The sequence below is a fragment of the Chiloscyllium plagiosum genome, chromosome 42, assembly GCF_004010195.1.
Source record: "Chiloscyllium plagiosum isolate BGI_BamShark_2017 chromosome 42, ASM401019v2, whole genome shotgun sequence".
NCBI classification, from domain to species: Eukaryota; Metazoa; Chordata; class Chondrichthyes; order Orectolobiformes; family Hemiscylliidae; genus Chiloscyllium; species Chiloscyllium plagiosum.
Window position 1 is genome coordinate 14,553,651 of NC_057751.1, and position 23,695 is coordinate 14,577,345.

A 23,695-nucleotide genomic window follows, 5' to 3' on the forward strand; every position below is an offset into this window, starting at 1 on the left:
CCCTCCTCTAGCTTATCTCTCCACGCTCCAGGCTCACTGCCTTTATTCCTGATGAAGGGCTTTTGCCCGAAACGTCAATGTCGAAGCTCCTTGGATGCTGCCTGAACTGCTGTGCTCTTCCAGCACCACTAACCCAGAATCTGGTTTCCAGCATCTGCAGTCATTGTTTTTACCTCGTTCTCCATCGAGTCCAGACCCTGAGTCAAAATGACAACATCACACAGATTACCCGATGATTTTTGCACTGGTGTTTCTGTGAGTTTGCTGGGCACATTTTAGCTCCTGCCTTTCCTACATTGGAACAGTGATTTCAAAAGTCCTTTGCTGGATTTAAGCAGTTTGAGACATTCTTGTGGTCATGAAGTGAAATATTGAATTGCAAGTCTTCCTTTCTTTCCTCATTTTTTTCTTCTTAAATGGTCTCTACGTTTTCAGAAAAAGGATTCTGCTGATTCCAGGAAATTGCTCCCCTGCTCCTTTGAGAAAGGCGAAGGTCAGCCAAAGGACGCCATCAGGACATCCAGCTTGGCCGCAGGGGTTAGCCCGTCACCCTCTGACCGATCTCCTGTGACAAGTGCACCTTCCACGCACCTCAGTCCTCATGGGATGGATGGTCAGCCTGACAAAAGCCTGGTTAATGCCCTACTGACCCTGACTGCAAGTGAGGTACCCACCAGCATTGTTGCATACAGCAGAAACAGATAATTAGAGAGGCAAGGAATTGAACCTTGGGGGCTGGGGCATTGAGGGTTACAAGATCGGGAGAGTTCTTCAGAGAGTCAATTCATTTCAGTTGTTTTTTGCAAGAATTTCTGCCAAAGTAAGAACCTCATTCACCCCTCAAGTCAGTGCACTGAGGAGAACTGATTGTAAAAGTTGCATAAAAATTACCTTTCATTTCTGCAATTAACTGGGACTACATCGTTGAAGAATTCTGGTCCCCACCTTATCGACAATGTCCATCGTTTGGACTTGCCCCTCAGTGGAAACGTTTTCTTTCTGTCAACCCTTCAAGAACTTTAACAGGTCGACTTTAAGATTCTATATTTTTAATGTCGTCTTTTTTTTTCTAGGGGGAGCAGCTGCAGTCTGTTCAGTATTTCCTGATAGCTGTAATCTCTCTGCTCCAGTATCACATTTGTCAATCCTTTTAGCACTTTCTCAAGTGCCCTCTACCCTTTGTAGAAGGATGGAGGCCAGGGTTGTGCACTGTAAGTGTTATCTAACCAAGGTCAAAACCAATCAGGAGGTATGGGCCTGAGGTTATCACACTGGAAATTCTTGGAAACAGGCATGGAGATGCTTTGTGAATACACCATTGCCATACAGCAACTCTGAAGCAAATTTTGGCGAATACATTCAGTGGTTATTTTTATATTTCTGATTAAAAATTCCATTTTGTGCTGGGAGATTATCATATTTACAAAGATAATCTCCCAGCACAAAATGGAATTTTTATCAGAAATATAAAAATAACCACAGAATGTATTCACCAAAATTTGCTTCAGAGTTGCTGTATGGCAATGCTGTTTTCACAAAGCATCTCAATATGTTTTTGGTCTGCTAGCATTGGGGAAAAGGAAGTAATGATAGCACATCATTGTTGTGGAAATATTTGCTAGGACAAGTGTGGGAGACGACTTTATAATGGTATAAGATTGCAGATGTAATATTTTAAATATGTCATTGAATTTCATTCCATTTACTTTCCCTGTGTTTAGAAAAATCAACTGGCATTGAAGGCCTGTGAAGGCTTGCTCCTGTTGGCCACGTTACCAGAGGAAGGGGCAGCATGGTACATGGTGGAAAGCACAACGCTGTGTCAGACACTGGCTGATCGGCTGTCAGACCTTTACAGGCTGATACCGGACTCTGTTGACCCTGGACAAGTTGAATCGCTGGGAAGAGTCAACTGGCGGTACGCAAAACAATTCCACTTCATGAAACAGAGAACCCAAGCAGAAAAAGTCATACTTACTTAGCCTTTGACCAAGACTGCTCAGACAATTCCACTGAATGCACAGTGAATTACTTCTGAAGTTCAGTTATTCAGTAATGGTGGGGGAGGACAAAATATGGGATTTGGGACTGGACTAGACTGCTCTTTCAAAGAACTACCACTGGCATGGTAACCTGAATGGCCTGCTTCTGTGAGAGATGTTTCTTTGGTTCTATCATCAGCCTACTCTTAACAATGGTTCTTGCAGATGTCCTGATGCTATGCTCTGGTTTGCTCTGCACACACAGGTCACACTATGCTGCAAGTAATGTGGAAGATGCAGAGTCATTTCCAGGCAAAAAGGCTGTGGCATCTTTCTTCTCGTGGCTCGACTATTGTAATCAGCTGGTAAAGGAAGCCCATAAGGTAGGCTGCTTTCAGCAGATGTCTGAGTGGAAGGAGGCATATTCAGCTTTTATGTTCACAAGAAGGAGTGAATGTTGCAGTTAGGGACACTGATCCAGAGCCCACACATGATCGTTCACAAAGCCTGACACTGCAGATCAGAGCAATAACTCTCACCTGGCACTGTGGACAGCTACGCAGGAGCCGGGCACTCACTCACAGGAAGGGACAGGATGCTAGTGGAAGGTATCCCAGCTCCAAGTAAACATTTAATTTTTAAACAGTTATGTTAGTCAGAAGGCCACTCTCTCCAGTTCTGTTTTGTTGTGAACCAGTTGTCTTGAGTGGGATTAGAACAGAGTGAAGGAGTTCGGGTTGTGTTTCGATTGGGGGTTTAACGTTATAGGAAAAGAACTGACAGTGCATTGGTAACCTCCTAGCGATGCTTCCAGAGAGATGGCTAATGCATTTACGACAAGATAGTTTAATGGAGATAATGGTCTGCCACTGATGACAGAAAGAATCTGCCTTCTCATTTGAAATAATTCTCATTTCTAAAAATATGTTGTGGTATATCACCTCGACAGTCATTTGGAAAATTGGTGAAAATGGATAATTTACCCACAGGAAGATCTGGAGTGAGTTCCAGGAATGATGAACTTCAGTTAGACGTTAGACTGGAGCGGTTAGGTCTGTTTTCTTTGGAGAAAAGAAAGCTGAGAGGACATTTGACATGCCTCTTCAAAATTATGAGGAATCTGGACATGGCAAAGAGGGGAGAAACTGTTTTTGAAGGGCTCAAGAATGACAGGGCACAGGTTGGAAGTGATTCCAAGTGTGGCTCAGTGGTTAGCACTGCTGCCTCACAGCGCCAGGGACCTGGGTTCAATTCCCACCTCGGGTAACTGTCTGTGTGGAGTTTGCACATTCTCCCCCATGTCTGTGTGGGTTTCCTCCGGGTGCTCCGGTTTCCTTCCACAGTCCAAAGATGTGCACGTCAGGTGAATTGGCCATGCTAAATTGCCCAAAGTGTTAGGTGCATTAGTCAGGGGTAAATGTAAGGGAGTAGGTCAGTGTGGACTTGTTGGGCCAAAGGGCCTGTTTCCGCACTGTGGGGAATCTAATCTAATCTTAAAGAAGCAAAAGCAACATGAGAACAAAATGTTCACACAGTAAGTGGTAATGGGCTGGAACAAATTGCCCTTGAGGCACATTCAGTCAAAGCATTCAATAGACGACACTGTTACCTGACAAGGAAGAATGTGCGTGGTTTTCGGGAGTATGACACAAAGTGAACGACTGATCTCGCCTTTCAGAAAAAGCTTCGGGCCTCCTGTTGGTGATTCAGTGTCCCCAGAATTCTGGCCTGCGAGCTTGGGTGATTCACAAACAACCCTGTCATCTGTCAGTCTGTTTGCAAGCCACCCTGGCTGACAGGCCCTGTCCTGTGTTGTACTCAGTGCTCGCCTCTGCCTGTGTCCAGGGTCAATAATGACTCACACTTCCATTTGCTCTTCCATGCCCCAGGTAACTGCAGCTGCGATGGCCCAGGAAATCAGAAGACGTTTCTTTGTTACAGTCTTGGAGCCACAACTATTGCAGGTGTAAGTAGTTGTTACTCTCTTCTTGAAAAAAATACGGGCCATCAAACTATCACTAAGCATTTCCACCTGCTGTGAGAAACTGTGCTCAGTCATAGATTCATACAGCACAAAGAAGGCCCTTCGGCCCACTGACATAACTGCTACTACAAGTGTGCTCGTCCTAATTTCCTGCACTTGTCCCATATCCTTGAATGTTATGATATCTTAAGTACTCACTCAAATATCTTTCAAAAGGTTGTAATGTTTCCAGCCTCCACTACATTCCCAGGCAATGCATTTCAGATTCCCACCACCCACTGACTGAAAAAGCTTTTTCTCCAAATCCTCTCTGAATCTCTTGTCACTTACTCTAAAGCTATGCCATTTTGTGATTGACCCTTCAACCAAGGGGAACAGTTGCTCTCTATTCACCCTCCAAACCCCTCTTAATCACATACATCTCAGTCATGTCCCCCTCAGTCTCCTCTGCTCAAAAGAAAATAATCAAAGCCTGTCCAGTCTGTCCTTCTAGCTCAATTCCTCCAGTCCAGGCAACATCCTGGTCAACCTCCTCAGTACATCTTGTACTGCTGTCACATCCTTCCTGTAGCAAGGTGACCGGAACTGAGTACTCCAGTTGGCCTGACCAATGCTCTGCACAACTCCAACATTAACTCCTTGCTGTTACACTCTCTGCCATGACTGATGAAAGCAAGTGTCCCATATGCCTTCTTAACTATCCCATTCAAGTGCTCTGCTGACTTCATGGATCTGTGAATAATTACTCGAAGATCCCTCTGTTCCTCTCAGCTACCTTGTGTCCTGCCATTCATTAAATATTCCCTCATCTTGTTTCTTCTGCCAAAGTGCATCACCTCATACTTCCATGTGTCAATCTGTGCCATTAACCCATCAGTCTTATTTATTAAACTCCTGACAATAAAGTAAAGACCATCTAGTCTTGCTTTACTCTGTTGACATCCAACATAGATTAACTCGCTTTGACTTGCTTCCTTTGCTGTAGCATGTGTCTCTGATTCTGTATCTCCTCCCCCTGCCAAACTAGTTTCACTCCTCCCAACAACATGATCAAACCTTTCTGCAAGGATGTTGGTCCCAATGTAGTTCAGGAGCAGACCGTCCAGTTTGTAAGTGTCCCACCTTCCCCAAAAGCAGTCCCAGTCATCCAGAAATCTAAAACCCTCCCTCTTGCACCAACTCGAGTCACGCATTCATCTGTCCTATTTTCCTGACTCTGAACTCAATGTGAGTAATCCAGAGATTACAACCAATGAGGTCCTTATTTTTAATCTGCAGCCTATCTCCCTGAATTCTTGATGCAAGACCTCATTCCTTACTCTGCTGATAACATCGGTGAGGAGAAAGTGAGGACTGCAGATGCTGGAGATCAGAGCTGAAAAATGTGTTGCTGGAAAAGCGCAGCAGGTCAGGCAGCATCCAAGGACCACGAGAATCGACGTTTCAGGCATAAGCCCTTCTTATGCCCGAAATGTCGATTCTCCTGCTCCTTGGATGCTGCCTGACCTGCTGCGCTTTTCCAGCAACACATTTTTCAGCTCTGATAATATCAGTGCCAACATGTACCATGACCTCTAACTCATCACCCTCCCCTTTCAGGATGCCCTGCAGCTAATTCAGTGACACCCCTGACCCTGGCACCAGGGAGGCAGCACACCATCTTGGAGTCACGTCTTTAGCTGCAGAAACACATGTCTGCTCCCTGACTAAAGAATCCCCGATCACGATTGCTGCTCCTTGCTTCTTCTCCCCACCCCCAACCCCTGTTCAGTCAACCCGTTTGTGGTGGTCGGAGCTTGGTTCTGGCTGCATTCCTCTGAGGCACCAGCACTTTTTTTCAGCTTCCAAAGTAGATCATAGATTTGTAAATGGGACCCCAGGGGACTCCTGCACTACCTGCCTGTTCTTTCTGGACTGTCTGGTGGTAAGCCATTCCCTTCCCTTTCCTCGTCCCTCGAGCGGCAGTGTGACCACCTCTCTAAACATGCTATCCACCCAACTCTCAGCCTCATGGATCCAACCACCTCTCAAGCTCCGAGCTCTGGCTTCTGCAGCTGGGAGAATTCCTGCAAATGTGGAAATCAAGGATACTGGCAGTATCCAGTTCATCTGACATGGGGAACATAACCTCTCCTAACATGTCTTAAACTTGCAATTAACGCTTTAGACTAGAATTATTAGACTTATTTTGTTAGATTTCCAACTCTATCACTAAGGTGATGAAAATGTTAATTGTAGTTATCACTACTGTAAATCTATAGGGGAAGAAAGGCTTAACCAATCAGGTATATATTTCCATCACTTTGAGTAAAAGGTGCTCCCTTTATCAGATGTGACCTTGGAATTCCCCTTTGTTCCCCACCAAATCCCCATTAGCAAACCCATCTGTCTTGATTCACTCCCTTCATCCACGTTGTCTGACCAGCTAAAGAAACTGATCTGCCAATTCCATTCACACCTTATGTCACCAAAGTCACCGACAATGGATCCCTGTTGCCCTTGAAAAAGTGGTGCTAAGTGGCTTTCTTGCAGCCCATGTGGCGTAGGTACAATGCTGTTTGGGTAAGAGTTCCACCCAGTGCCACTGAAGAACTGACTGATACACTGCCAAGTCAGGATGGTAGGTGGCTTGGAGACGAACTTCCAGATTATGGTGTCTTCACTTGTCTGCTGCCCCTTGTCCTTCTCGAGGGTTGAAATCACGGGTTTGGAAGATGCTGTCAGGACAGCCTTGGTGAGTTCCTGTCGTACATCATGGGGATGACACACACAGCTGACACTGTACGTCAGTGGTGGACGGTGTGTGATGGATGGGATGCCAATCAAATAAGACCATGAGACATAGGAGTGGAAGCAAGGCCATTCGGCCCATCGAGCCCACTCTGCCATTTAATCATGGCTAATGGGCGTTTCAATTCCACTTACCGGCACTCTCCTCATAGCCCTTAATTCCTGGCGAGATCAAGAATTTATCAGTCTCTGCCTTGAAGACACCCAACGTCTCGGCCTCTACTGGGCTCTGTGGCAATGAATTCCACAGGCCCACCACTCTGGCTGAAGAAATGTCTCCTCATTTCCATTCTAAATTGAACCCCTCTAATTTTAAGGCTGTGCCCATGGGTCCTAGTCTCCCTGCCTAATGGAAACAAATTTGCAGCATCCACCCTTTCAAAGCCATGCATTATCTTTTAAGTTTCTATTAGATCTCCCCTCAACCTTCTAATGAATACAGTCCCGGGATCCTCGGCTGATCATCATATATTCGGCCTACCATTCCAGGGATCATCTGTGTGAAAAATGAGTTGTTCAGACCTGGATTGTGAGAGCTTGCTGAGTGTGGTTTAAAGCCGCACTCATCCAGGCAAATGAAGAGTACTCCATCACACTCCTGTTTTATACCATATCAACAATGGATAGGCTTTGGGGAGTCAGGAGGTGAGGTCATCGCCACAAAGTTGCTAGTCTCTGTCCTGTTTTTGTGGCTACAGTATTTGTGTTCATTTCTGAACAATGGTAACCCATAGGATTATCCAGTTCTAAGGCTTGCTGTGCCAAACGTTATGCTGAAAATTTGTCCCTCTTCAGCAGAAACTGCTGCTCTGATCAGGACTTTCTTGAAGCCGTGGTGTAATAGCTTGACTATTGCTCTGTCGTTCACAGGTCTGAGATGGGGATTCTCTTATCCACTGCGCTGCTTATGGGGGTCGTGATGCATACCACAGCGTCCCGGTTGCTGGATGAACTAGTTTTGTTTTTGCTGGGAGATCAGAGAGAGGCGGAGGTGCCCACAGAACCAGCCCGCCACATGCTGCGCAGCCAGCTGATAGAACGTTGCAACCACCTATCCGATGAGGTGACATCACAATTCTCTGGTGGTATTTTAGGTAATGGGTAGATGCCACAGGTAGGTGCACAGACCTCAGCAATGGTGCGGTTCAGAACACACAACAAAAAGGAACAGGAGTTGGCCATTCAATAGGTTCAAGGCTGAACATTCCTCACATCCACTTTCCTGCCTTCCTGATCAAGAATCGATCTATCTCATCTGAAACATACACAAGGACTCTGGCCCACAGTTCTCTGTGACAAGAAGTTACAAAGATTTACAATCCTCTGAGAAAAGACATTCCTCCTCGTCCAAGTCTTAAATTGGCACTCTCTGACTTTGATACTTATTTTGGCTAATCTATCATTTCTCATCTCCACTTTACTACATTTTTGACATAACCCTTGATTCCCGACTGAACACGAATCTATCTCAGCGTTAAAAATACACAAGGACTCTGTCCCCATAGCTGTCTGTGACAAGGAGTTCCAAAGGCTCTCAACCCTCTCAGAGAAGAAATTCCTCCTCATCTCAATCTTTATTCAGAGATGATACTCTCTGGTCCTAGATTCTCCCTTGAGGCGAAACAATCCTCCTAGCATTTACCCTGTCAAGCCCCTTAAGAATCCTAAATGTATCAATGAGATCACCTCTCAGTCTAGGCGAAAGTGAGGACTGCAGATGCTGGAGATCAGAGTCAGGGTTAGAGTGGTGCTTGAAAAGCACAGCAGGTCAGGCAGCATCCGAGGAGCAGGAAAATCAACACTTCGGGCAAAAGCCCTTCCTCAGAAATACCTGATGAAGGGCTTTTGCCCGAAGCATCAATTTTCCTGCTCCTCGGATGCTGCCTGACCTGCTGTGTTTTTCCAGCACCACTCTAATCTTGACTCACCTCTCAGTCTTCTAAATCCCAGTGAGTCGAGTCTCAACCTATTTAACCTTTGCTCATAAAACAGTGCCTGCATAGCGGCAGCATTATCCTTGTGAATTTGCCCTGAACTGCCTCCAATGAAGTACTTTTCCTCAATTAAGGGAACCAAAACTGCCCTCAGTACTCGAGATTTTGTCTCACCAGTACCTTGTTCAGTTGCCTACAGACTTCCTTTCCAACTGCCTTGAAATTGGTGCCAACATTCCCTTAGCCTTCCTGATTTAGCCTCACACACTCATCCAGTTTTGCTTAAAGGTTAGTCAGCTGCTGAACTGAAAACTTCTGTCAACGAGATACATACTGAGTACAGTATCCGAGCTGGGCTCGATCTCAGTTTGATAGCTTGAAGCTCATTGTGTATTTGCAGCTATGTGAGTGAGTTGCCTTCTTTCTACTTTTCCCACAGATCAGTATAGCCACACTGAGATTCTTTGAACAGCTCTTACAGAAACCTCAGGAACATATAATTTATAACCTTGTGCTACGGAACTTGATGAGCCGCTGCTACATCGGAAACAGTACTGGACATGAGGAAAGAGCTGCAGACAACGAACAGCTGGATGAGATGGAGTAAGGGGATTCAAGTTGACTTGACATTGCACTGTGGCTTCAGTGACGGTGTGAAGTTTGGGTGGTTTTTAACCACTTTGCTTCATTGGCAAAACTTCTGGGTCTAAGCTAGATGACGCAGCTCAGTTTGTGCTCTTGCATTTTACTCATTGCTTTTCCCTTTTTGAACTTCAGGTGCTGGAGCTTTGGGAAAGGCTGCTGTGAGTGTTGCTCACACCGTGCCGAAATCAACTCGACCTGGCATGTGAAATATATTAACAGGAGTGTTAACATAAACTTCACATGCAGTCCATGAGATTTTGTCTTGGAAACTGAAGTGGCCCCACAAACATGAGAAGCTTGGACAGATGTTTAGTGTGCCGAACAGCAGATCCTTCTTGTCAATCAGCTTCGAGTGTGTAGATAGTAATAGACACCTATGCAGTTTTAAACCATGGTTTCTTTAACCTTAACCAGGATGAGGATTGCATTGGAAGCCATAAATGGGGGGGGGGGGGGAGGGGAGAAAGAGGGCTATTCCTTGATTCAGTGCATCCAGCTGTCAGACTACCAATTTTAGTTACAATGCCTGTCCTATATCATGACACACCTGAATGTTCAGCATATAAATAGAAAACAGTGCCATAAATAGTCACGTTTCAGGCTAGATACTGATTTTTCTTACAGAGCCGGGCAATTTTTATTTAGTTAATCATGAAATATGGGTACTGCCCAATCCTAATTCTCCTTGAGATGGTGGTGAGAAATTAGGTGACTGTTGGGCCATCTCAGAGGGTAACTGAGGATTATTCACCTTCATATGCATCTGGAGTCACGTACAGGCCAGATTTCCTTCCCCAGCTCGCGAGGTTATATTTGAAGGGTGCCAGTGTATTATCAGTTCAGTAAAATAACCACTATCTTGTGCTACCCTCTTCTGGTGGAGTGGAATAATGTCATGGAAGGTGATCCATTGGGCCAGTCCCAGAGAGGTCAAACTCCATTCATTTTATTTTTCCAGAGAATTTGAAGAAGATCCTTTCTTCACTGACATATACACAGGCGGCAGATTCCCTGCTTCTGACTGGCTTGTTCCACCAGCAGCAATGCAAAAGACAACAAGAGCTGATGGGAAACCAGAAGTTAACAGAATAGTCAACAGGTGAGTGCCAGACCTCAGCTTCCAGCTCCTGAAAAGTGAGGGCCAGACCTCAGCTTCCAGCTCCTGAAAAGTGAGGGCCAGATCTCAGTTTCCTGCCCCCTGAAAAGTGGGGGCCAGATCTCAGCTTCCTGCCCCCTGAAAAGTGAGAGCCAGATTTCAGCTTCCTGCCCCCTGAAAAGTGAGGGCCAGATCTCAGCTTCCTGCCCCCTTAAAAGTGAGGGCCAGATCTCAGCTTCCTGCCCCCTGAAAAGTGAGGACCAGATCTCAGCTTCCTGCCCCCTGAAAAGTGAGAGCCAGATCTCAGCTTCCTGCCCCCTGAAAAGTGAGGGCCAGATCTCAGCTTCCTGCCCCCTGAAAAGTGAGGACCAGATCTCAGCTTCCTGCCCCCTGAAAAGTGAGAGCCAGATCTCAGCTTCCAGCTCCTGAAAAGTGAGGGCCAGATCTTAGCTTCCCTTGCTGTCAACATGTGAATGTCACAGAGTCATACAGCATGGAAACAGAATCTTCAGTCCAACTCATACATGCCAACCAGATTATCTCAATTGATCTCGTCCCATTTACTAGCATTTGGCTCTAAACCTTTCCTGTTCATGTACTCCTCCTGTGTCACTTTGCTTGACAACAGTCCCAAGGCCCTACCATTAAGTATACAAGTCCTGCCGTGATTTGCCTTACCAAACTGTAACACCTCACATTTATCTTAATTAAACTGCATCTGCCACTCCTTGGCCCTTAGCCCATCAATCCCTTGAGTAGATGCCCACATGTAACTCATTCCTGGATATATGTTGTTCTCCACAAACACCACTGCTGATACTCTCAATTAGATTCCAGTCTGTTACTCACTCTTGGGTATCTGTTATTCTCTATACAAACACCCCAAACTTCTCAATTAGATTCCAATCTGTAACTCATTCTCCAAAATCTGTTATTCTATGCGTGTTGTTTGTAATTATTTCTCTGTGCTATTGTGTGTTCAATATGTAATTGTCTATCTGTGATCACTTGTGTCAGAAAGATTAGAGTATCATCCAGGAAATTCTAGTTTGGTATGAGAGAAGTGTGGCCTTGGAGAGAGTCAGATAGGACTCAGTCCCACAACACCAAAAGGAAAGACTAGCACCTTTCTTGAACACCAAACACTCCAAAGTACTTTGCAGCCATGAAGTATTTTTGAAATGCAGTGAATTATTGAAAATGTAGCAGTCAATTGACGTCAAACTCTGACAATTAGCAATGTAATAATGAGCAGATAAGCTGCTTGTGTGAGGTTGACGAAATATCAGTCTGGACACCAGGAATTACTCCCCTCTTTAAAATAGTGCTAGAGAAACTTCTATGTCAATGTGAGTGTGTTGATATACCCTTATTCATCATCCACAGCCAACACCTCCAACAGTGTCGTACCGGCTCAGAGTTGCACAGTGTGTGTTAGCCTGGAGTTAAGGTGTTGAAGTGGAACATTAACCCACAACCTTTTGTTAGCAAACTAACAGTTCTACTCACTGCGTCATAGCTAACACTGAATGGGAAAGACTAAAAAGCAAAGATCCAAGTCCTCAACTGGTTCCTCTGTAAGAATTTAACTTGTGTATTTGTGTTCCAGCTTTTTGTGTCTCGTTCCTGACACAGTGAAAACCTCTCACCTTGTGGCAGGCTGTGGGTACGACACATACCTCGTGGATGCACATCGAATGGTAAGCCGATTGTTTGCCTTGCTGGTGTACAAAAATGGTGTCTGTTCCATGCAACTGAAGTTTCCCTGCTGCCTTGTACAAACAATTAAAACGTAAAATTCGTTCCCAATGTCTAAAACAAAATGCTGCAATTACACATTCCATCTTTGGGGAATTGTGCTAGAAATGTACTTCTGAGATGTAGGTCACATTCCAACAGCAGGGAATGAACATGAACCTTTCTGCAACAATGTTGGTACAGCCTATACTCATTACAGCAGCACCTGAAACAATGCATCATCCCACACAAGTTTGCCTGGTTATGCTGTTCGACATGTATCCGTGTTGTCCTGAGACTCTTGGTAGACCTTAATGTTCTCTGAGCAATTTACAGCTTATGCTTACGAAAGCCTTAAGTTTTTGCTTCCAAAGATATGATGCATCCTGCTGACATCATGTAGATTTCCAGGCTATATTCCTGTACTGTGTTCTGTAGTTCCAGGGTTGCTGTGTCAATGCCAAGGACTGGAAGTGGTCACATGTCCCCAGCAATTTGGAAAGCTGTGACTCAGGCGGGCTATTTTACGAAGGTCATTTCCTGAAAGTCCTGTTTGATAGAATGGCACAGATCTTGGATCAGGTAACTATCAAAAGAAAAGGGACAGCAGAACTTCAGGTGAATGATGATCACAGGCTATAGAATGATGGTTTGCGTATTTCCTGGCCGTGACTCAGTGCACAATCCATGCCAGATTAGATTCTGCAGCAGGGTCAGCTGTGGGTCAGTGGGTAGCATTTCAACTCAATCAGGAGGTAATGGATTCAGATCCTATTGCAGAGACTGAAGCATAAAATCCAGTCTGATGCTCAGTGGCATACTGAGGGAGAGCCATACAGCTGTCAAAATCCTTTTTCTGAAGGGAGTGTTTCACTGTCAGAGATCAGGACTGAGAGTGTAGTACACTGCCAAATGCTGTTACTGAGGAATTCCGTACTGTCAGAGACTCAGTTCTGAGGGAGTTATTCTGATATAATGCACATTTTGTCAGTGCAAAATGGCTAAACCGCGATTGATGAATTGTGGACGTTGTTTGAAAAACACACGTCCTGCTGAACGGGTATTGCAAATTTCTATTAGTGATCTTCTCCAGTGTGATTTTCTACAACGGTTTGCAATAACACGATTTTGTATAGCGTGACGTTGCAGAGGACCACAACGGTTGCATTATAGCAGAATGACCTGGACCTAGAGAATGCTGCATAGTGGGAGCACTGCAATGTCAGAGTGCCATTGCTGGGGAATGCTGCACCATCAAAAAGTCAGCATCGAGGGGGCACTGCTTTGTCAGAGGGCCAGTACAAAGGGAACACAACTATTACAGATACTGAAGCACCAGCTGCCTTCTGGCGGATGTCAAAGATGAGACATCACTAATTAAGAGAACAGGCCAGAATTAGATTATCTGACTGTTATCTCACTGCTTTTCATGCACGCAGATTTGTTTCCATGTTTCCAACAATTGTGACTGCACTTTATTGGCTGTTAAGCACTTTGGGATAGCTTGAAATCATGAAAGATGCCATAAAATTCATTGCCTCTTCCCTCCAAAGACGCGTACTTTCCGTACAGGTGTGGAAGGGCCAGAGGTTCCCTCAGCTTCTTCTGATCAAGAACAAATGATATTTATAAATTGCCTTACCATTAAAGAAAATACATCCCAAGTACTTCATAAAGATAATGAAAATCTTGCATTCAATGAAATAACTTTTTGCACAAAATAGTACTGATTACATCTATTATTATGGTCTTAACATTTTCTCTTCAGCCTTATGACCTGAATTTGCAAGTCACATCCGTGATATCGAAAGTAGCACTTTTCCCTCATCCTCACCTCCATGAGTATTTGCTGGATCCATACATTAACCTCATCCCTAGCTGCAGGTCTCTCTTCTCTATCATAGTCCGGGTGAGTACTTGATCTGTTACCTCTACTTTGTTCCAATCAATCAGTCATTAGCAGCCAGGATGTGCTGAAGATTACATGAGCAGGCAGCTGTTAACATGAAACAGACTGAAGTTACCATTATAAGTCAGCAGGACAGTCCAGTTGCACACAGAGTTGGGGCGAACAACCCAGCGTCACAAACTTATGGCAAACCGAAATTGAATTCTAGACTGGTATCTGATCAAATAACCATGTTTTATCATTTAAAGACCCAAATGGATCCCTCTCCTGCCACCTCTACATGCTCATGACTTCAAAGTCACCTGAAATTCTTGACTTCACAAAACATTAAACTGAAGTCCTGTCTGCCCTCTGGTGGATATAAACAATCTTATATCTTCACGGGGAAAGGTTTTCCTGGTGTCCTGGCCAATAATTCTCTTAACTCACATTTAAAGTTAGATTATGTGGCATTATCTTAAACCACAACCTTCTCAGGACAATAAACGCAAGCTTCACTTACATCCTGAGAATGATCATGTAAGAAAAGTATTGGATGCTATCTTGTGAGAGTAACTGGGGGTTCTCAAAGTGGAATGGTGGCTCAATGGTTAGCATTCCTTCCTCACAGCGCCAGGCACCAGGGTTCAATTCCACCCTCAGACGACTGTGTGGAGTTTGCATGTTCTCCCCCTGTCTGTGAGGGTTTCCTCCGGGTGTTCCAGATTCCTCCAACAGTCCAAAGATCTGCACGCTAGGTGGATTGGCTATGCTCAATTGCCTATAGTGTCCAGAGATGTGCAGGCTAGATGGATTAGCATGGAAAATATAGGATTGTAGGGATGAGGTGGGAGAGTTCAGTTCTGGGTGGGATTCTCTTCTGAGGGGCAGTGCAGACTTGATGGGCTGAATGGCCTGTTTTCTTACTGTGAGGGTTCTATGACTGCAAGATAATAATTGTGACTAAATGTTAACACAACTAGGTGAGCAGTCTAAACACTTCTCTGAAGAGACAAGTTCAAATCCCATCACAGCAGCTTGAGGATTTTAAATGCAAATGAATAATAAATCTGCAGTAGAATTATCATCTTATTACTCATGATAATGAAATTTATTTGGTATAATAATCACACATCATTACCAGTCCAGCCTAGCCTATGTGATACCAGACCCACGGCAATGTGTTTGACTCTTAACTGCCCTCTGAAATGGATAGCAAACCATGCAACTGTTCTGAAAAAGTACTGTTAGCATATGAATACTGCATGGACTTAAGCGAATTAATAACATGGTTCACCACCACATTCTCACAAGCAATAAATGCTGACCGCATCAGCGATGCTCACATCACCACAGTGACTTTAAAAGAAAATCTGTCACCCAATCAGATTGATGCTGTAACGAAACTCCCATTCTCTGCTTGCCTCAGGTAATAGGAGATCTCATGCAGAGAATCCAGAGAATCCCACAGTTTCCTTCCAAGCTACTGTTGGTCAGAAGACAACTGATGGGATTGGAACCAGAAAGTATGTAAGTGACATGGAATTTTTCAGCACGTTCCGAATGTTCAGGAGCTTCAGCCATTTGCAAGTTCATGTGTTTAGCTGTATCAAGACAAGCTTTGTCAAAGCAGATATTTTTCATACACTTTGATTTATTTAACTTATGAATCATATAAAGTTAGCATCCAAGTTCAGTTGGTAATATAGAAGGAGGGCCTTTATTCCAAAGGGAACAGAGTGCGTAAAGCAGAATGTTTTTCTAAAACGATACAAGGACATTTGTCACACCACAGTTAGAATACGGTGAACAGTCTCAGTCCCATTATCTAAGGAAAGATATACTGTCTTTGGAGGCAGTCCGGAGGAGGTTCATTAGATTAGTCTGGGGTTGGGAATGATTTTGAGTAGAGGTGGAATAGTTTGGGCTAGCATTAGTCTCTTAAGAGACTGATTTGTCAGCTGATTATGTCAGTGGGACTGTACCAATCATTTTCCAGGCCTCTGGATTACATAATTCGGAGGAGGTTCATTAGATTAGTCTGGGGTTGGGAAGGATTTTGAGTAGAGGTGGAATAGTTTGGGCTTGTATTCGTTAGAGTTGAGGAGAATTTGATTGCATATGACTGTCCTCTGTCTGCAAATCCCCATTCCGACTCCACTTCTCCTCAGTCCACACATCCTCACACTGGCCCCTTCGTTCTGCAAGCCCAATTCCGACTCTGTCTCACTGCAGTCTTCAAGCTTTAGTACACTTCTCAAGATAAAAGCCCAAACTCAGCTTGATTTCTGTACCAAAACTTTCAAATCATTTTTAATATTGGTCAAGTTTGAACACTTTGAATAACTGTCCTTTCCAATTGGTCAAGGAGCTGATTCCTGCTTTATCAGGATGAACTAAAGGGTGTAATGAGAGCAGAGGACAGCATTGTTTACATTTGTGATTGTTCATCTCATGACCGGATTTAAATATTTAATTAAATTGATTTTGGATTTGTTAATTTTGCAGGGTGGATCATGTCACAATTCTGAAGGGTGTCATTGTCCTGGAAGAGTTCTGTAAGGAGTTAGCTGCAATTTCATTTGTTAAATACCCATCAGAACCAGATTAAGACTGACTGCGTAGCTCTTTCTGAAGAGACCAGTGAAGTGGAACTGGAATGTTTCCAGCAAACACATTGACAACCCATCTCTCTTCGAGTTCCCCTTTTTAAGTTCAGCTGAGTTTGATCACCTGCTAGTGAATTTACAACACGTTTCTTCTCATCCTCTTCAGAATCTGACCTTAAATTTGAACTATGGAATTACCTGTTCCTCCTGTCAGCAGGACACAATTCAGAGATGGAGTCTTGTCAACAGGATAAGTCACCCTTGGAACCGGAGTGTTATGTCTGACTCGCACTTCACTTCTCATTCTTGTCACCTTCAGCCATGCACCATTTCTGCTTTACACTTGACCATGACTCAGGGCATGTCAGGTACAAGGTTTTGTTGTTGCTTCCAAATATTTAATGGGGTGAAAGACTTTGACTTTTCTAAAGTTAACATAGCTGTACACTTTTCAGTTGTATGTATGGCTGATGACGAGCGAATGACATGAATACACCTGGGGTTTTGTTGTCTTGTTGTTTGTAGATAGATTCGAACCAGGAGGTAAAAGTGGACATATTTTAAAATGAGATGCTTGTTTTATCGAGAATGATTCCTTTGTCAGAGGAAAGATATGGGGATTGGTGTAAGCTTGTCCAGTCTGTCCGGGAAAAGGACGATGAAAATGTTATTTTGACATTAAAATATAAAAGATTTAATGTTATGCTCCTGAATTAAATATTTCGGAGATGGTGCTGCTTGATGGTACCAAATAGATGGAGTGACCTAGTCAAATTTTGAAACATCACTAAAACAGATTTTCTGGCTATTGAATTCAGTGACTGGCAGTCCCACTGGAAATTTAATATCTACTGGCACCAGATTGCACAATGCACATAACTCTAATCAGTCCAATTTACAATTAACAAATTAAAACTGTAGAGGGGGACAAAAAAAACTACAATGAGAGTGACATTCTGAAAACACCTTCTGCACAGCAACAACATACTAATTTACCAGCGAGCAGGAGTGTGGTAGCTTTCGGTCTTCATTCATCTCAGACACTCTGGACATAGCACAAAGAGGCTCTGCTTCTCTGCAACAAGCACTGCCAGCATCATTGAGTGAGTGATTAGGGAGTGCCATCTACAGGATGGCACGTGCTGACTTGAAGGCTGCCACCTCCTCGGGCGTCCTCAAGTACTGCTCAATTTCACTGTCAGATATCTCCTCCTCTCCAGTGGTTGGCTCAGTGTGGAGGGTGGTCTCTGCTTCTGGGCATGCCTTCTTCCATTTCCTTTGTTTGAGGCATGGCGGGAGGAAGATTGGCATTGTGCGCTTCCGCCTTGACACATCTCCTAGGTGCTCCACAAGGGAGGGTACCATCTCCCCACTACTGTTCCCAGCCTCAGCCTCCCCACTAGTTTCTGTTCCTTCACTTGGGTCTGTCTGCCTATCTGTGTTTTCTGTACTCGCGAGACTTAGCGTTTGCCTGAGTAACAGGGTACGGTGGCGGAGAATATCATCGGTGTATTTCACCACAGTCTTGGCATCAAGCTGCTGTGGGACCAGCCAGGCCAGTTGTGATGCCAGTGTGACTAGAATGTCAAGCATTTCCTTCACCCGCTGAGAGGCAGGTGGGGGCTGCCTGACTCCGGCCAACTTGCAGAACTTTCCGAGGCTGCACTTCAGACGGTGTCCAGGTAGCAGTGACTGCCAGGCCAGGTAAGCAGCTGCCGTGATAATAGGCACTGGGTGTCTCCCAGTCACTAGCCACGTCTCACTGGCCAACTCCACAAGCTGCATGGCACGTTCCACCACCTTGTCTTTATTCTCCAGAAACTGAGATGGGATTGATGCAGAATTCTGGAACAAATTAAAACTGCAGAGAGGGACAAAAACAAAAAAACTACAACTAGAGTGACATTCAGAAGAAAAATAGACTGGATACACGTTACGTACAGCAATAACATACTCTGTTTTCCAGATTTCGTTACAGCTGAATTTCAGAGGGGAGAATGACTGTCCCCAACATCAAGGCTGTGTGGACATCAAGAAGCCCTAACAAAACTCACCAGAACATTATCATAAGGAGCTGGTTGGAGTTTGAGCTTGCACAAAACAAGATTAGCTCTGGCGAATTGCAGGCCCACCATTTCAGGCCCAGCAATCACAGGGTAGTGTCAAAAAGTCAACCATCTTAAAATGTTTCATCCACAATTTTGATTCCATCATAAGGTTAGGAGTGGAATGTTCATGGTTGATTACTTAGCAACATTCAAAACTCCTCAGATATTGAAACAGTCCATCTCCAGATGCAGCAAGCCCTGGACAACATCCAGGTTCAGGCTAATATGTGGCAGGTAATATTAGCACTGATGGGTAATGATCATGTCAAACAAGTGAAAATCGAACCAGCACCCATTGGCATTCAATTACATCACCATCACCAAATCCCATACTGGTCAACTGAATACCCAGGATGTTGATAGACACATTGGACTTGCTTAATAAATACTGGGGCTGCAGAGGTTAGGCATTCTGCAGTGAGAATCCCAAGTGAGATGGAAAAGTCTCCACTTGGTCGGGTTGGGGGAAGCTCCAACAATATTCAATAAACTTAACAGGATCAACAAGGAAACAGCCCACTTGATGGGTACCACATCCACAAACATTCACCCACTCTAGCACCGACACTCAGGAGCAGCAGTGTATACCATCCACAAGATGCACTAAAGAAATTCAGCAAAGATCCTGACAGTGCCTTTCAAACTACCAACCACTTCCATGTAGAAGGACAAAAGCAACAGATACACAAAACACCACCACCTGCAAGTTCCCTTCCAAGCCACTCACCATCCTGACTTGGAAATATATTGCCGCTTTTTCATTGTAGCTTGGTCAAAATCCTTGATTTCCCTCTCTTACGGCATTGTGGTTCAAGAAGGCAACTCACCACCACTTCTCAAGGTCAACAAGGGATGAGACGAGGACTTTGATGAAAGTACTATACATGGTTAATGATAATACATTGACGTGGGCTGTGAACTGACTTGCCAGAAATGGCAAGACAGATCTCAACTGGTAGGGAGACTGGTCACCAGGATCAGCACTGGAACGATTGCTCTCTCCAGTTTTTATTAACAAAGTGTAAATTTGCTGACAAACAAAAATCTTTGTGTATTCATTGATGGGAGGAGACCTTCACTGGCTAGTTCAGCATTTATTACCCAGAGGGAGGATAAGAATCAACCACATTGCTCTGAGTTTTGAAGTCACTTTTGAGTTTTGTAGGATGGCAGTTTCCTACCCTGAAGGACATTCGTGTACCAAGTGGGGTGTTTTTCTGATATTGATAACAGATTTATGGTTATCATACTCTTAATTCCAGATCTTCATTGAATTTACAATTCACCATCTCCCATGGCGGGATTTGGACCTGGGTCGCCCGACCATTACCCAGCCATTTGGCAATGTGTATTTGAAATGTATAGAGTTATGCTTGATATACATCACACACATCATTCAAGAGAACAGCTTAAAAGACAATGTATGAAGAAAGGAAATCTGGGTTCACATTGTGGACATTTCTAAAGGTATATATAAATAATAGCTAGAGAACCTGGGTTTTAGGTGCATTCATCAGGTCTCAAAGACAAAAGTATTTTACCCATTGGCAAGACCTCTAAGATCTTGTCTGGAATCCTGCAAATACCCATTGTTGTTTTGGTCTCCTCACATTCTAAGTCATTTGGAGACTTTGGAGGTCAATTCACCTATTTCCCAGTTTAAAGCATCCTAGTTATTAAGAGTTGATTGTCGACAAGCAACACTTCACACAAGTTAGAGACGAAGGGATAATTAAATCCAAATTTATAAAGATCTCTCCGGTGATTTTTATTTATTTCATTAATTTTGAATTGAGAAATGGAAATGACTTTGAAACAGCTTCGGGTTAAAGGAACAAACAAGTTTGTTTCTTTATAAGCTTTGAACTGACGCATCGATCCCAGGGAAGAGTTTTGTGTTTGAAAAGAAAGAGGTTGGCTATTAAGCGAGGTCAGTACCTGAGAATGGGTTCTGGCAAGTCTGGAGGAGATCCTGTGTACCAACAGCTGGCAGTTGTTCAGTAGTAATTGAGGCCTCAGGAAGTGTCGTTCAGTCTTTTAAGATGGAGCTAGAAATCAAGTTTTTTTTAAACCATGTTTTCTGAAACAGCATGAAGGTTTTACATGCTCCCTGTCTAACCTACTGCACCAGCTTCAGGAAGACCAAAGAATGGAGAGTTGAGTAAGAAGTATCGCTTCCTGTGCCTCGCTGAACTGATAAAGTGACCCTGATCAACATTTCAGAAAAATCAACTATCGAGTGCACATTTATGCCTGTGAAACAATGCCATTTAAATGATCTGATCAGTTTTGTTTGTTTTATAATGTATCCCTTCACTGTTCATTTGTCTGTCTTCACTGTAAATGGGATTAAAAAAAAGTTTGCACTTTAAGGCACAGACATTAAACAACATTGTAAGCTGATGAATGTTCTCTCTGCTGAAGTTATTGTGTACTTAATGAATAATTAAGCCTTTTGTTTATAGTACAAAACGAGGATCTGGAAATTAACTTTTTTTCAGTCAATGTTGCCGGCTGACCAACATTTTATTGCCCATCCCTAATTGCCCTTGAGAAGGTGGTGATGAGCTGCCTTCTTGAATTCAAGGACCTTGATCCACTGACATTGAAGGAATGGCGATATATTTCCAAGACAGGATGGTGAGTGGCTTCGAGGAGAACTTACAGGTTATGGTGTTCCCACGGAGTGAGTGAATAGTTGTGGCTGTTGTGCCAACCATGCAGGCTGCCTCCTTGTTGATGCTGTTGAGTTTGTTGAGTGTTTTGGAGTTGCTCCCAACGGGCAAGCGGGGAGATTTCCATCACATCACACTTCGTGCAGTTCTGGTCACCCTGTTACAGGAAGGATATTATTAAACTGGAGAGGGCTCAGAAAAGATTTACCAGGGTGTGTTGCCAGGATTGGAGGGCTTGACTTATAAAAGTAGGCTGCATAGGCTGGAAATTTCTTCACTGCAGCATTGGAGATTGAAGGGGAGATCTTACAGAGGTTTACATCATCATCAAGGACATTGGTAAGGTGAATAGCAAAGGTCTTGTCCCTAGGATGGGGGAACTCAAAACTAGGGAGCATATTTTTAAGGTGAAAGGGCAAAGATTTAAAAAGGATGTGATGGGCAACCATTTTTCACCGAGAGTGGTTAGCGTGTGAGATGAACAACCAGAGGAAGTGATTGATGCAAATTCAGCTAAAACGTTTAACATACAGTTGGCTAAGTATCTGAATAGTAAAGGTTTAGAGGGATATAGAGTCATAGAGATGAACAGCACAGAAAGAGATGCTTTCATCCAACTTGTCCATGTTGACCAGATATGCGAAAGTAACCTCATCGCATTTCCCTCTAAAGCCTTCCTATTCATATACCCATTCAGATGTCTCTTAAATGTCGTAATTGTACCAACCTCCACCAGTTCATCTGGCAGCTCATTCCATACACTCACCAGTCTCTGCATGAAAAGGTTGCCCCTTAGATCCCTTTAAATTTTTCCCCTCTCACCATAAACCGATGCCCTCTAGTTTAGAACTCGCCTGCCCCAGGGAATAGAATAGATAGGGTGTCTATTCACCCTATCCATGCCCCACATGATTTCATAAGCCTCTATAAGGCCATCACCAAGCCTCCAACGCTCCAGTGAAAATAGCCCCAGCCTACTCAGCCTTTCCCCATCGTTCAAACCCTCCAACTCTGGCAACATCCTTGTCAATTTTTTTTAAACCTTTCAAGTTTCACAACAATCTGTCAGATATGGACCAAACGCAGGCAAGTGGGGCAAGTTTAGTTTGGGAATATGATTGGCATGGACTAATTGGTCCAAAGGGTCTGTTTCCATGCTGTATGGCTCTGTTCACGAAGTTTGGAATTGGTTACTTATAGCTCTGAACCACTGGACTGACATTTTGGGGCGTTTGACGATTTAATGTCCCTGTGTTGTGAAAAAAAGTTGAAAGTCTGATTTGGTTTGGCGATCTATCTCCATGTGATAACACAGGTGACAAAATAACTGCAGGTGCGGGAATCCAAAACAGACCGGCAGAGGCTGGAAGAACATAGCAAGCCAGGCAGCATCAGGAGGTGGAGAGGTTCATGTTTCGGGTGTAACCCAAAGGGTTACGTTTGAAACATCAACTTCTCCACCTCCCATTGTTGCCTGGCTTGCTATGTTCTTCCAGTCTCTGCCGGTCTGTTTTGTAACAAAGGTGCCAGCATGGTTTTACCTGTGGTGGGGGAAATTGAACTTTCGTGAGACACAGCATGTCATTTATGGTGGTCAGGTTGTTTGAAATAGAGGGTCTTTGTTTGTTATTGTACCTCCAGTGCCCCTCAATCAGAACATGTGAGCTAAGCAACACCTCAGGGAGCGATGGTGGGGTAGTAGAAACCACTAGCTGTGATCAATGGCACCTGGGTGCCCATAAATCGCATTAGCCTCAAAACTGACGAAACTCCATCACAGGCTCAGAGAATGCAGTGTACACATTCAGTCAGGGATGTGGGTGGAAACAGGCACGGTGCAGACTCTGAGGATAAACCTGGGCTGTAGCGAGGGCAGGGGGATCAGAACGTTAGCAGGGAAGGAGGAGGAAGAAAAGAGGAGGTCACTTGTTCATGAACTCAGGATTAAACTGATCACTTGAAACCATTTTATGTTTGGATATTGCATCCTGAGTTTGCTGATGGGATTTCTTTCGAATGAGGCTTAACTCATTGCAAACGACACCGTTGCATAGGGCAGCTTGAACCCAAGTGTTCTGCATATTTGTGACCCCCACCCACATGAGGATAAAGTACACCCAAAAAACAGGAAAAATGACCCACAAACCAGTGAAATCAGATATCCAGTTAGAGTGGGTGGGAAAGACAACAACATCTGTGGCCTACAGAGGCAGAATGCCAAACTTACGCATCCATTGTACCTGACTG

The 23,695-nt window shown here is 44.1% G+C and overlaps 2 protein-coding genes across 6 annotated transcripts in view; one reads left to right on the forward strand and one right to left on the reverse strand.

Annotated features, from left to right (window-relative positions):
* LOC122543158 (FHF complex subunit HOOK interacting protein 2A-like) overlaps nt 1-17,363 on the forward strand; it is a 25,562-nt gene extending 8,199 nt beyond the window's left edge. The window contains exons 6-17 of the mRNA XM_043681545.1: nt 436-666; nt 1,722-1,918; nt 2,248-2,365; nt 3,872-3,948; nt 7,627-7,819; nt 9,130-9,293; nt 10,294-10,434; nt 12,041-12,131; nt 12,607-12,750; nt 13,937-14,077; nt 15,486-15,586; nt 16,565-17,363. Coding sequence (XP_043537480.1) covers nt 436-666; nt 1,722-1,918; nt 2,248-2,365; nt 3,872-3,948; nt 7,627-7,819; nt 9,130-9,293; nt 10,294-10,434; nt 12,041-12,131; nt 12,607-12,750; nt 13,937-14,077; nt 15,486-15,586; nt 16,565-16,667 — 1,701 coding nt within the window. The 3' untranslated portion in view covers nt 16,668-17,363. The remainder of the gene's footprint in view (nt 1-435; nt 667-1,721; nt 1,919-2,247; nt 2,366-3,871; nt 3,949-7,626; nt 7,820-9,129; nt 9,294-10,293; nt 10,435-12,040; nt 12,132-12,606; nt 12,751-13,936; nt 14,078-15,485; nt 15,587-16,564) is intronic.
* The window catches only part of LOC122543159 (transcription factor IIIB 50 kDa subunit-like), a 15,355-nt gene continuing 5,734 nt past the window's right edge, over nt 14,075-23,695 (reverse strand). For 4 of the 5 annotated variants that reach the window (XM_043681550.1, XM_043681548.1, XM_043681547.1 and 1 more), the window contains one exon: nt 17,463-18,526. In XM_043681550.1, coding sequence (XP_043537485.1) covers nt 17,791-18,526 — 736 coding nt within the window. In that variant the 3' untranslated portion in view covers nt 17,463-17,790. Of the gene's footprint in view, nt 14,165-17,462; nt 18,527-23,695 lie in introns of those variants that run through there. The other variant, XR_006309938.1, reaches the window with a different exon arrangement.